We start from the raw sequence: 13,790 nt of genomic DNA, 5'->3' as shown, positions 1-13,790 counted from the left end.
CTACTGTACTACTATACTTCTTTATATATCGATAGATAGATAGATAGATAGATAGATAGATAGATAGATAGATAGATAGATAGATAGATAGATAGATAGATAGATAGATAGATTTTGCTCTATTTGAAAAACGTATGTAATTTATTTAATTAAATCTTTTAATCTATTGACAACACTTATTTTATATTCATCCCTATATTTTAAATCCTGTATGCCAGAATGCGCTACAGATCTACGTTTTACCATATTAAAATTATATTTTGTAAAAAAAAATATATATATCTTTGTACAGTACAATGCATTTGTCACATGTAAACTGTTTCATTTTGATATTGTCTTATTTATGGCTTGCCAGTAATCGCATTATTTCATTCAGTGAATAAAAAGATATTGCTGTTATCTAAACAGGTTTAATGTCTGACTTCATCCGTTTGTTTCAGACAGCTTGAATCATCTTTGAGCTTCATGATGAATTGCTTGCCTCTGTGTTTTTCTCTACACCACAATTTATGTCAGGTCTTATGGATGTTGCTGCAGCCTCTCCATTTGTTCTGCTCACTGATAAACTTTGATTTCATGGTAATTGGTGCAATTATAAAGTGAACTGCAGTGAGCACATGCCCCACACAGGGTTCCTCTTAAACTCTACTGCCATCTACTTTCCCTTTGGGAAGCATTACCAGTGTTAAGTTTTAACGAAGTGACTGTTTAACTTGGTGGTTACAGGTTCCGAATGTGTCAGGTGAATATTGTGGGCCCGAGTCCGGTGAGCATGCCGTCCCGTGTAATTCAGACCCTGCAGGCTCCTCCAGACATGGCGCCTAGCAGCGTGACGGTGCGCACGGCCAGTGAGACCAGCCTCTGGCTACGATGGGTGGTAAGTGGCATTGGGGTTAAAAATCTAGGCTGTAGATAGTAGGATCAAACCCCCATGAGAGAATTTATCACCACTTATTGTAAAAGTATCATCATTGTGTCCTTGAGGAAACAACTTAACCTCAGTTTGCTTCAGAGGGCTGTAGAGTAAAACTAGATGAGTAAAGTTTGTAGAGAAGCTTTAAGTTGGCTTGAAAAAGCCTAGCCAACAAGTTTGTAGTTTTAAAACCTTAAAGTTTGAGGGTTTTCAGTTTTAACTAATTTGAAGTAGTTTTAAAGTTTTGAAGGCAATACAGTTTTCAATTCAATTCATAGATAAATTAAATTCAATCAGATAGATAGATAGATAGATAGATAGATAGATAGATAGATAGATAGATAGATAGATAGATAGTAAACTAGCATATTGCTAGCATAATTAGCAAGTTACTAGCATGTTGTTAGCATGTTTCCAGCATGGTTAGCATGTCGCTAGTATGTTGCTGGCATTATTAGCAAGTAAATCGCATTTTGTAACTAGTACGTCATTAGTGTGATTAACAAGTTACTAGCATGTCATTAACATGTTTCTAGCATGCTGCTAGCATGATTAATAAGTGACTAGCATCTCATTAGCATGATTAGCAAAGTTACTAACATTTTGTTAGCACATTAGCTAGCATTTTGCTATCATGATCAAGGAGTTACTAGCATGTTGCTAGCATGATTAACAAATGGCTAGGATGTATTATGTTGTTAACATAATTAACAAGTAACTAGCATGATTAGCAAGTTACTAGCTTGTTTCGACCATGATGTTAACATAATTACCAAGTTACTAGCATGTTGTTACCATTATTAGCAAGTGACTAGCATTTCGTTAGCATGTTGCTAGCATGATTAGCAAGTTACTAGCATGTTGTTAACATGATTAGCAAGTGACTAGCATGTCGCTATAATGTTGCTAGCAAGATTAGCAAGTGACTAGCATATTGTCAACATATTTCTACACTAATCCAGCTAAAACCAGTTTATTTCATTTTTTTAAAAAGCAGCTAAACCCAAAGACCAGCCTGACCTGCTAAATTACCAGCCAAAACCACTTTAAAACCAGGTTGAGAGAACAGCCAATCAGCTTAGGCTGGATTTAGCTTTTTTTTCAGCATGGAGTTGTTAAGGTTTGCTATAGCAATAGACAGCTTAAATACACCAGAAGTCTTATTGTATAAAAGTTTTCATCCCCTCAATGAAAGTCTATGGGCTTTTAGTGTCTGGTTTATGAAATCCATAAGTCGGATCAGTTAGAAAAGATATATTTTCATGCCAACTTAACCATACTCATCAACTCTTGAAGTATTTCATAACTATCTCTGTGACTTTTATCAATCAAATGGTTGCTGTTAAGATACTTCAAAGTTTAATAGGTATGATTCAGCAGATTCATATTATCTCTGAGAAATATGAGCTAAACTAGCTTATTCAAAAATTCAGGGTCTTCCTTTATTTTTTTGTTTCTTTCACAGAAGGAATTCAAGGAAGCTATTACATTGTATCTTTCAGTCCTAGTGTTCTGACAGACTGTCATTATCTTGTATCACACATGAATGCAGGGTAGGATATTGAAAGCAGGGTGTTTTAGGCATCTATCGATTTTCAGCTCATTTAAAGACTGCTGACATGTGAGAGCTAGTGCCTAAATTGAGTTTCTCAAATTGAAGCTCTTTACCTGTCACATTAAAAGCACACGAGAGTTGATGTTTTGCCAGTTCATGACATCTCACTTATCTTTTGGCACCCAATCAAAATCATTCAGTTGACTTTTTGGGGGCACTTAAATGATATAGCATTATTAAATATGCATATTAAATATAAATATGAGATTTATTGGAGCATGTATATTTAATTGGGCTAGGCTGAGCTCAGCTTGCTTGCAATGATCAGGACGCTGTTTTGTTATGGAGGCCACACTGTTTTTACATTTTTTTTTATTTATTTATTTTTTTGTTTAATGAAAAAAGTTCTTTAAATTTAGTCTATATTTTGTCATATTCTTTATTTTTAGTCTTTATTTTATACCCTGAAGGGTATATCATTTTAGTCAAGGAAAATAATATTTAAACTGAAGATTAAATGTTATATGAAAAGTTAAATGAATGAGTTCTCATTTAATAAAATTATTAATAACTTACAAAAAGAAGAAAAAAATCTTACTGACCTCAAACTTTTGAATGGCAGAATGTAACTTAAAATGACCATAACACCATAAACATTTATTAATTTAAATATGTAGGAATATATAAAAAGATTTGTTGCAATTACCAAAATACATGTTGTGCAAACTTGATTTGCTTCACCATGTGAGAAAAAAAAGTGTATCATTAACTTTATAAGTACAGATGATTAATCTTTATATAAGCAGTTCACTGTTGAATTATTTAAATAAATTCTTTCTAGATTTTTCTTCTGTAGAAGACATTGTTAGTTCATTGTGTTAGTTCATTTCTTGCAGTGCTGTTTTTTCCTTGTCATTAAGCATATGCTGTATGTGTTCATTAAAATAGTTTTTCCTCATCTTCATTACCGCTGATGAAATGAAAACACTCTTTGTCAAGCAGCATCTCTGTCAGTAATTCTGGTGACTTATTACGAGAGTGATGTTTCATCGCAGCCACTACCAGAGACCGAGTACAATGGGAACCCGGAGAGCGTGGGCTACAGGGTCAGAGTGTTGCGAGCGGACCTGCGGGGCGAAGCCAGCACACGCTCTGTGAATGACAGGCTGGAGAGGGAGATCACCCTGGAGGGGCTGGAGGAGTGGACCGAATACCAGCTGCAGATCCAGGCTTTTAATTCCATAGGCTCCGGACCCTGGAGTGAGCCTGTGAAGGGACGCACACGCGAGTCAGGTGAGGACACCCAGTCAGTTCTAACACGGGTTGGTGAGCCCAATGGGACACAGAGACATGTCTGCCACTGTGGTGCAGAGAGAGCATCTTGAAATTTGCATTTACAGGACAATCATGTTCTCAAATGTAAACAGGTGGTTCACAAATTGAAATTGTATTTCCTTTATGTGATCACTGTAACAGCCCCTCACAGCACACTCATGCTCTCTGACTCGAGAGCTGCTCTGAATGCATGCCTACACTGCAGATAAGAAGCGAGGTGATTTGCTGCCTGATGTCGTTACTTATCTTTACCGTTGCTCCCTGCAAGATACACTCAAGAAAGATTTATGGCCCCAAATGGCTTCAAAAACATGATGTTTTCAAAGTGAAGTGTGTCATTTCTATGTGACTGCTGATATCAGACTGAATTCTAAGTATGTTTACATTTCTTGTAAACAATGATATTGATGTTTACACATGCACAAGATAGCACCACAATTCCAGGGTTTTGTGGTTTGCTTGCTGGGCATTGCTGTAGGGTTGTTAAGGTGTTCTGAACGATTGCTAGCCCAGTTCTAAAGTGGGCCAGATAAATTAATCATTTTATTCCATAAGATGGTATTATATTGATCAATAGTGACAGTTAGGACATTTATGATGTCTTAAAACATTTCTATTTCAAAAAGACGCAGTTATTTTGAACTTTCAAGGAATCATGTAAAATAAATGTATATCAGTTTCCTCAAGAATATTAAACAGCTGTTTTCAACATTGATGATCATAAGAGAAGTTTCTTGAGCAGCAATTCAGTATATTAAAATGATTTCCAGAGGATCATGTGACATTGAAAACTGGAGTAATGCTGACAATTCATCTTTGCATCACATTAATAAATTACATTTAAAAATATAAAATCTCTATTTTAAATAGCAATAGCATTACTAAATATTTTTGATCAAATAAATTCAGCCTTGGTGAGCATAAGATAATAATAAAAAAAAAACATTTTAAAAATCTCAATGACCCCAGACTTTTGAACGTTAATGAACTAGTAAATCTAAGAGTTTATTTTTTTCTTCCCATTTAATTATATTTCCACAAGGTGAAATTTTGTAAGTCTGATCACTTTAAATAAGAGTCAACCTCCTTTCAAGAAGTCACAATATTTGAGAAGTTTCTTTAAGTCCATAACCCTCAGTATGAGCAAGCACCACCAATGACTGTTAAAAAAACAAGTTTTACCTACACAATTCACAAGTCTTCCACGGTTTTGGATGATCAGTTTATCTCACCAGCAGATCATCTACAGGACAAGCAGGAATACACCAAAGCTCCGCACGATGAGTCAGTTAATATATATGTGTGTATTGGCACGATTGTTCAATTAATAAGCCAATTTCATTCATCATTATAAGTAGTAATAGGCTGAATTGCAAATAGGTAGCCTATTTCTAAAACACGCAATGACTATCTATCCTTACATTTTTATATATATGTAACCTAAACAATAATATTCTTTTAAACTGTAATCCCTTTGTTCTTAATATTTGGCATGTTTGTGTGATGCGCATACCTGTGTGTAATAAGCAAAGTCAATGCGCACTGTGGACCTGCCAAGAGGCACATGTTCTACAAACGCACTCTTTCAATAACAAAAGTATATTGCACCATTGACTTTAGACTTTAGACCAGGTTTGAGTTGGTCTATGGTGCAGTCTGTTTTCAGCTCCTTAAAATAGCATTGAGCCAGAACACACCTCTTTTTTAGACCAGCATGCCCATGGGCGCACAAAAGGGCGCAAATGCATTTGCAAATTAAACGACGTGATGCTGGACGGGAAAATGCGACCAGACTGAAGCTAGCAAAAACACACTTGAGCTGCACCTTACGTCGCATTGTGCCGGGTGTATGATAGGGCCCAGTGTTGTTATGCCCAACAAAGTTGTGCCACTCAAACAGATTGTAATTCCATTTGTTGCCACTAGTGAGTCATAATTTAGACGGCTGCACTTTAACTGTAATCAGAAAATAAAGCTCACCTGTGTAGGGAGTCATTATATAATTGTGTGGCTAATAGCCAACATGTAGGGATACCCGTGCTGCCTGATATGAGGCCTAGCGTTAAAGATTTGCTATCTTATAGTGGTCTGTTCACTGTCTCCTCACAATCATACTCTTGTTTACTGCTCACATGCAAATGCTGTTTGCTTTCTTTTTTCCCTTATGACATTGGAGAGGTGACTGATCCTCGTGAGTTTACTAAGTACTCGAGGCCGTGTGTTAAGGCATTGTGCGATAAGGAGTGTTATTTGTCTTCTCTGTTTGCGTAGTGCCGTCGGGGGCTCCAGAAAACGTGACGGTGGAGGCCATGAGCTCCAGTCGCATCCTGGTAACCTGGAGCCCAGTTCCTGAGCACGAGCAGAACGGCAACATCCTGGGATACAAGGTGGGTACTCGTGAGAATAGATTCTGCCTCGTTGTTTTGTCTGTTACATTCTTTGTGATTTCACACAAATGAAAATGACCTTACACTGATGTCAAGTAGTGCGCTAAGGTACTCTGAAACAATGTCTGCTGAAGGAGCCCTTGGCTCAGTATAATAAGCGTCTCAGAAGTGAATGAACGTTTTTTTTTATGTAAGATCAACCCCTTAAACTGTGTTGTGTATGATGAAATGACATGAAAGATTTGATGTTTTTCCCTCTTGAGGAAAGGAGGCATTGTTTTTATTCTTCAATGAAACCCAAAATTTCTTATAACAACTTGCCTTTGCAGCTGTACTATACATTTCTAAAATGAAACCATAAAAAAATATATATTTTACAGTTCACATTTTATTTAAAACATTTTTGTGCCATTGTCATTTTGCCTTTCCTTTAATTAAATTTAGAAACAATTCAAATATTAATGTTTAATGTTTGTTACAGTATTTTTCATTTTAAGTAATGGAATAGTTTAATAAGGAATTCACTGAAAGTCTGACCCATGCATCTAGATCTTGATGTGAACCCATGTGTTCAGAGATGCTTCTCTGGTTTAAAGTCAACCATAAATAAAGCAGGAGGCTTTATAGAGAAAAACAGGTTGCTGAACAGTGGCCTCAGAGGAACAAACCTCATGTCATTCAGCTTTACTAACAGCTATCCTTCTGTGTTTCCATTTAATGCAATGTCGGTCACAATCACAAAATCACACAGTGATTTGAGCTATAATCATACTTAATATGCTTATTCTTTCAGGTTATGTACAAAGAGAAAGACTCAGGTTCAGAGGCACAGGTCAACGTGGTTAAAGGCAATCTGACGCAGTCTGTCTTACTGAGGAACCTGCGTAAATATGTCCAGTACCAAATCCAAGTTTTGGCTTTCACACGAATCGGAGATGGGCAGCTCAGCAGCCCCCCAGTCCTGGAGAGGACCAAGGACGATGGTGAGCAGCTTTTCATATTTCACCACTGAGAATCAATTGCATGACCACGCAGGGAGTTTAAAAGTCATTATTTACCGACTTTCATGTTATTCCAAAACAGTATGTTGTTTGTTTGTTTTTCTTGTATAACATAAAATGTGACCCTGGACCACAATACCAGTTTAAATCTGATATTTGTAGCCATAACCAAAAAAAAATAGTAAAAAGTAAAAATCATGCTCCATGAAGATATTTTGTAAATTTCCTACCATAAATATATATATCATTATTCGCTAATAATCTTTTTGCTACTGAGCTGTGAGAAATGTGCACCCTCCTTGACCAAGCAGTGTAATGTTATGTGTAATGGTATTTGCCCTGTGCACAAGATTGCACGGATTGATGTGGCCTTGGATTTTAAAGAATAAAAAAAAGATGAAATGGCATTTTGTATTAAGCTCTTTCAGACACTTTTCTGAAGGTCTTCAATAGCTTTCGAAGCTTCATTTGTTTTTGGTGTACATTCTGTGCCTTTGCATTCACTTAAAGCTGTTCTCAGACAACAAGAGTTTTTAAATCCTAACCCATTACAAAATCTGGTTGCAGCACACACATAAAGAGAATCTTCGCAGATTGTATTTCTTTGATTCTTAAACATGTACACACTACAAGATTTGAAAAATGAAAACATGTTTGATATGATCGAGGCGGCCCTGATTTCCATGTAAGAAGACTCCTGTAGTGTGAGCCAGGCTTTAGTTAATTCACTCACCTTCTATTTTAAGACTAGATTTGCTATTAGTCAGGTAAACTGATACAGTAAACAATACATACTCACAAACTCACATATACAAACTTTGTTTGAACGGCTTCCAAATGTTTACTTCATAGACTGAAACTTAAACTGATGATACACGGGGCAACTTTTTGAGCAATGTTGCTGGGAAGATTTGGGCAATGTTCATCAGCCTCAAAATGACTTTGAAGGGCTGGCTGAATTTGAGGAATGAAAGCTTTCTGAAGAGAGGTATGATAGTTTGTTCTCCATTACAACAGTGATTCTCTCCGGTCAGGATTACATTGAGATAACAGTGGAAACTAATGCACTCTTATATGACAAGGTGCAAGGCCATAAGGGACAGACTACAGCAGAAATATGTTTTTGGGAAAGGGCACAAATAAGGCCACCCTCAAGGTTGTTCTGGAGAAACAACTGATATACGCAGTGTACCATGAGATTTGTCAGATAAAGCTATATAGCGTGCACATATGAAGTGCTGAATTGTAATTTATCTCTTGTTCAAAGCTGATTTAATTAATTCAGTTATGTTATACTTGGAAACTTAATATTAAATATAAACCACCTGCCATCAGTTCTTTACTTAGAAATTATTTTTTGTGATCTAGATATCTCAACGGAAATGGGGGAATAAAATATATTATTGAACTAGATTGTACCACACATGCAAGACTAAGGCAAATGAAATGTAATAGTCTACAAATCATCTATTTTAAAAAACCCATATCAGCCAATTACTAATGTGAATATTGAGAGGGACAACTGTATCTTATTTTTGTGCACATGCATCTGATAGTAATAAAAACTAATGGAAAATGCAAAACTATAATAACCTTGGTGCACATATGACCCCTTTAATTTAAATATCATAAGCTAAAACAACTTTGTTACTGAATCACACACACTTCAGGCACATTGAGTTTTCAAAAAACACTTCAGTTTTGCTTGCCTCACAAACCAAGAATCTTATGACGAGAGAGGACATCATGGGGAATAGCAATAGAAGCTTTTTCCCCCAGCTTGTAAGAGGCATTTAAAAGAAGCCCACTATGTGAAATACAGGGGTCAGCCCTTAATCCAGCCAGCTACAGAGTCACATTAATGGAATCTGCACACCGGCGGTCAGCTATTTGCTGCTCTCTGAATAAGAGATAACAGGTCTCTTTTAAACGTCGCTGTAAATGGAGCTCCCCCTTGACAGACGCAGAGAGCTCGGGCCATTTCACTGCCGCACTTTTATGATGGAAGCACAGGGCCCGGGCAGCATGTCCCCCCGTCTGTGCTCACTCGACCTTGGCAGCAATTATCTGTGTTTGCCTTTTAAATTCTCCTCCAGAACAGACCTCATTAAGGACTGATGGTACAGCAGCATTTTATCCAGGCCCTGGATATCTCAGGGGGTTGGAGATGCCACAGGATGTCCATCTTGTTTCGGCCGGACGTGAGTGATTGTCCTGGCTTTTGTCTGCAAACTTAAACATCCTGTAATTGGATTTAATCAGAATTTTTTATCAGCAAAGCAGGCAGCAAATTGGAGGTTTTTTTAATCGAGCTACGATTAGATTAGTATGCCTTAAAGTCGTTTGCACATCTCTGAAAAGATTGGCAGGAAAGTGCATTTTTAGTGACTCATTTAAAGTAATTAATAAACTGATTTTCTAATTGTAGATTCACACCTAGTAAAAGCACTCGGGTCATGAGTCGCACATTAGAAAACTCCTCATTTGCGTGTTATCTCCATATAAATCTCGTGGCACGAGGAGGGCTGATAGCAGGATGATGAATGTTAGCAATCCGTTGGAAAAGAGCCATCTTGGGAAAAGCCCACTTTTACTGTAAGAGCTTCTTCTTGTGGACATTTGTCCCTACGGACCCACACACAATAACTGCAAAAAGCAATACAAATCAAATTGCTGTCAGATGTGTTAGATATATAAGTTCTTTAATGTCCAGGAAATGAAACATAGAATCCGCCTAACAGACCGCATCGACTGGGGGAATCCTGAGAGAATTAAGGAAGCGGTCGAGAGACGGCACAACGATGATTGTGTTCGTTCCACATTTGTACACCACGGTGATTCTCGTACAACAAAGCAGCAGTGTCGTTTCCTGCTCATGTGTTTGTGTGTACCTCAGACACAGCACCGGCCCACCACTGTTATTGGATTCCCTCCATGTTATCTGTCGCTCCACAGGTGTCCTGTTAGTGGATGTATAGGCCTGTCAAAGATGCCTTGGAGAGAGGGGAAAGTGTGTATGTTTAGAGGTGAGACACATCAGCAGGGAAAGGAAACATCATCCTTAATCAAAGCCTTTAGCAGAGCCCTCTTTTAGCACCGGTGGCACACTGTGTCCTTCAGAGTAGGGCACAACAGTCATTACATCCTCCAGTCATCGTTGGTCTCCTCTTGTAAGCAGCAGATCGCCCCCTGGCAATGTTTAGCTCCAGTCTTAGCATACAATGATAGATCTCTGGTCATCTAGGGGAGCATGTGTCTCAGCGATGGCCTGTTTTAGGAGGGGTAGAGTGAGTAGGTGTGCCATGTGGCAGCACTCATGGACCAGCATGGATCTAAATACTCTGGTCAAGGACAAGACGACAAAGTCAAAGGGAAAAAACAACCAGATTTTGCAGTTTTCTGGCCGACAGCTAATCATTAGTACTGTTAGCTAGAGCAGATTTGATTTAACAAACCAAACACACACGAAGTAGACTTTGGCATGTAACTCATGCATGTGAATTATACTTCAAATAGCATGGCTTGTAGAGTAATTTAACCACATAGCAACACCCTGGCAACTATCCACAACATCCTAGCAACCACATTCTGTAGTAATGTGCTTACAACCACTCATAGCAACACATTGGCAACCACCCATAACATTGTAACATTGTACTAACAACCACTCAGAACATTTAACAACCACATAGACATACCCTGGCAACACCTTAACAGTTGTATAGCAATGCCTTGACAACCACTCACAACATCTAGCAATCACCTTGAATACAACAGCACTAAAATAGTAAAAATCCCTGGCAATCACCCACAATACCCTAAAAACTGCATAACAACATGATAACAACCACTTTTTAGCCACATAGCAATACCCTAATAACAACCTACAACCCCGATATCCACTCAGAATACAGTGGCAATGTTCTAATAACCATTCAGAATGTCTTAGCAGCCACATAGCAACACTCTGGCAAACATTCACAACACCTTAGCAACCACATTCTGTAGTAATGTGCTAACAACTGATTTTTGATAATATCTGATTGGAATCCGATCTAAATGACTACTGTCTTACTCAATATCTGCATTGGTTTCCATGGCAATGAAGTTGTGTTCGTATGCCTATGCTAAAAACAATTAGAGCAAAACAGTTTGCAATCCAGATGTTGTCTTACAACATGATGACATGTTGCCGTCGTGATGGATTATAATAAGGGATAACAGTATAACGTCTTTCGAGCCAGCGCCAGAATCGTAGGAAGCTGCATGCACTGCTTTATTTTGTGCTGCTGTCTCCACCGGTCTCAAAACTCCAAAGAGGTGGGTAGACTAGCAGATTATTGTCATCTTCTACTTGACTTGCTATTGACATCAACACAACCTTGTTTCTGTGAGGACGTCCACCATGTTTTCTACAACAACAATGTGTTCACTTTTTATGTGGCGTGAGAATGTGAAAAAGATACACAAAGTCTGATCTGAGCAGTCAGACTGAAACATATTTCCAGAAATTAGATATGAAAGTGAAAGTCGTGACATTGCCAAGTATGGTAACCCATACTCAGATTTGGTGCTCTGCATTTAACCCATCCAAGTGCACACACACAGCAGTGAGAAGTGAACACACATCCAGAGCATAGGGCAGCTATAGATCCAGAGCACGGGGAGCAACTGGGGGTTCATTGCCTTGCTCAAGGGTACTTCAGCCATGGGTGTTGAGGGTGGAAGAGAGCGCTGTTCATTCACTCCCTCCCACCTACAATTCCTGCCAGCACCGAGACTCGAACCAGCGACCTTCTGGTAACTAGTCCAAGTCTCTAACCATTGACCACATCAACCACACTGGATTCGACACCATGACCTCAGAGGTTCAGAGCCAGTGCCTTAGCAGAGTGTGCCACATTAGTTGACACTAATATGAATAGGATTTCAAACCACATTTGCAAAAATCGCATTTCATGTAGTTCATTGGCGTTCAGACTATCCGAATGCAGATTCACACAGTGTAAAAGCACTCAATTCATGAGTCGCACATTAGAAGTTGTTAAAAGACTCCTCATGTGCGTGTTATATCCATATAAACCTGGATTTGCACAAAAACGGATTTTGGCTTACAGTCTAAACTAGGCTACAACAAATCCATGGCAAACACTCACAATGTCCTAGCAGCTACTGTACTGTTGAAACAAACTGTAGAATCATGGTGAGAACCACTTTATTTTTATGATAAAGCGGATCCGTGTACAGTATTTCTGTGCAGAGGTGTATGGAACATGAGTGCTCACTCTTACAGCTGACTTCATCCACTGACGAGATTTAGTCTGGAATATGTTCATTAAACTGCCATAGTTTGAGTGCTATCATAACTGTCTCTTTTTCTCCTCATCTCATGTTTTTGTGTTATTATGTATGTTACATTTTTTGTTGGTGTTGTCCTTTTCAAACCTTTTTGTTTTTCTTCTTCTTTTTTAATAATGACCTTATCCTGACGTAAATACCATTTCAGAGGCTGTCTCGGGGGGCTGCTGCTTTAAAAAGCTAAATAACCTCTGTTAAATCTGATTTGAGCTTGATGTTTGGCCATAATTCAAAAGAAAGCTTTATGAGTTCTGTAAGGTGTATAGGTGTAATTACTGCAAGAGTCATGTAATGATAAAATCTCATCTTTGGCCTCTCCTTTTCCCCTTCAATAGTTCCCGGACCACCGATGAGACTTGTGTTCCCTGAGGTGCGTCTGACAGAAGTGAGGGTGGTCTGGCAGCCTCCTGTGGACCCCAATGGCATAATTATGGGTAAGATAAATAATAGGTAAATTCCTTCTATCATACATTGAGGAAATTAAATGTAGAACAAATTGAGATTTTCCCTTTTTCCCAACATATTCTTATCATATTATTACACTACTTTTATATTATTATGTATATTTTTTTAAGAATTTTACATTCTTTCAAAAAAAATTACAAATTAATTGCAGATATTTTAAATTAATGTTGTTCTCTTGATTTTTCTATTAATTAAATAATTCCAAATACATGTATCAGAGTTTCCAAAAAATATTAAGCAGCACAACTGTTTTCAATATTGATAATAATAAGAAATGTTTCTTGAGCAGCAAATGAGCATATTAGAATGATTTCTGAAGGATCATGTGACACTGAAGACTGGAGTAATGATGCTAAAAATTCAGCTTTACATCACAGGAATAAATTACACGTGGTTGACTCTTAACTTTTATAAAGAATATATTTTTGAATTTGAGACTTTAGACCTTGTAACTTTACATATCCTTTACATCTCCAAAGAGAAAGGGAAATTCTTAAATCGCATCATGACCCCTTTAAAAACTGTTTTCTCAGTACTTGATCTGGCCTACATGAGAGCGTGAAATGCATTAGACTGGCAGTATCTGGCTCAGAGCAGAGCCTGTTTCTTTCCTCCGCTTTGTGAATGAAGCCATGTCACTGTGCACCTGAGACTAATTCCTCATACGGGAAGAAGGAACTGGAGAGGAGAAAATCCCTGCGTTTTAATGAGATTAGTCTGACAAACACCTCAAGTGAATGAAGCTCAGAATAGCCGCCTGCCAAATCATGCTGCCT

At 37.9% G+C, this 13,790-nt stretch overlaps 1 protein-coding gene across 4 annotated transcripts in view; it reads left to right on the top strand.

The window, feature by feature from the left end:
• Positions 1-13,790, top strand: part of LOC127952125 (protein sidekick-1) — a 266,678-nt gene that overhangs the window by 219,741 nt on the left and 33,147 nt on the right. For all 4 annotated transcript variants that reach the window (XM_052550449.1, XM_052550443.1, XM_052550437.1 and 1 more), the window contains exons 24-28: positions 727-877; positions 3,524-3,761; positions 6,075-6,190; positions 6,984-7,173; positions 12,885-12,983. In XM_052550449.1, the coding sequence (XP_052406409.1) occupies positions 727-877; positions 3,524-3,761; positions 6,075-6,190; positions 6,984-7,173; positions 12,885-12,983 (794 nt within the window). The remainder of the gene's footprint in view (positions 1-726; positions 878-3,523; positions 3,762-6,074; positions 6,191-6,983; positions 7,174-12,884; positions 12,984-13,790) is intronic.

Source organism: Carassius gibelio, chromosome A3 (genome assembly GCF_023724105.1).
Source record: "Carassius gibelio isolate Cgi1373 ecotype wild population from Czech Republic chromosome A3, carGib1.2-hapl.c, whole genome shotgun sequence".
Classification (NCBI taxonomy): Eukaryota; Metazoa; Chordata; class Actinopteri; order Cypriniformes; family Cyprinidae; genus Carassius; species Carassius gibelio.
Note: the sequence above shows the minus strand (reverse complement) of the source record. Positions and strands in the feature narration are given on the sequence as shown.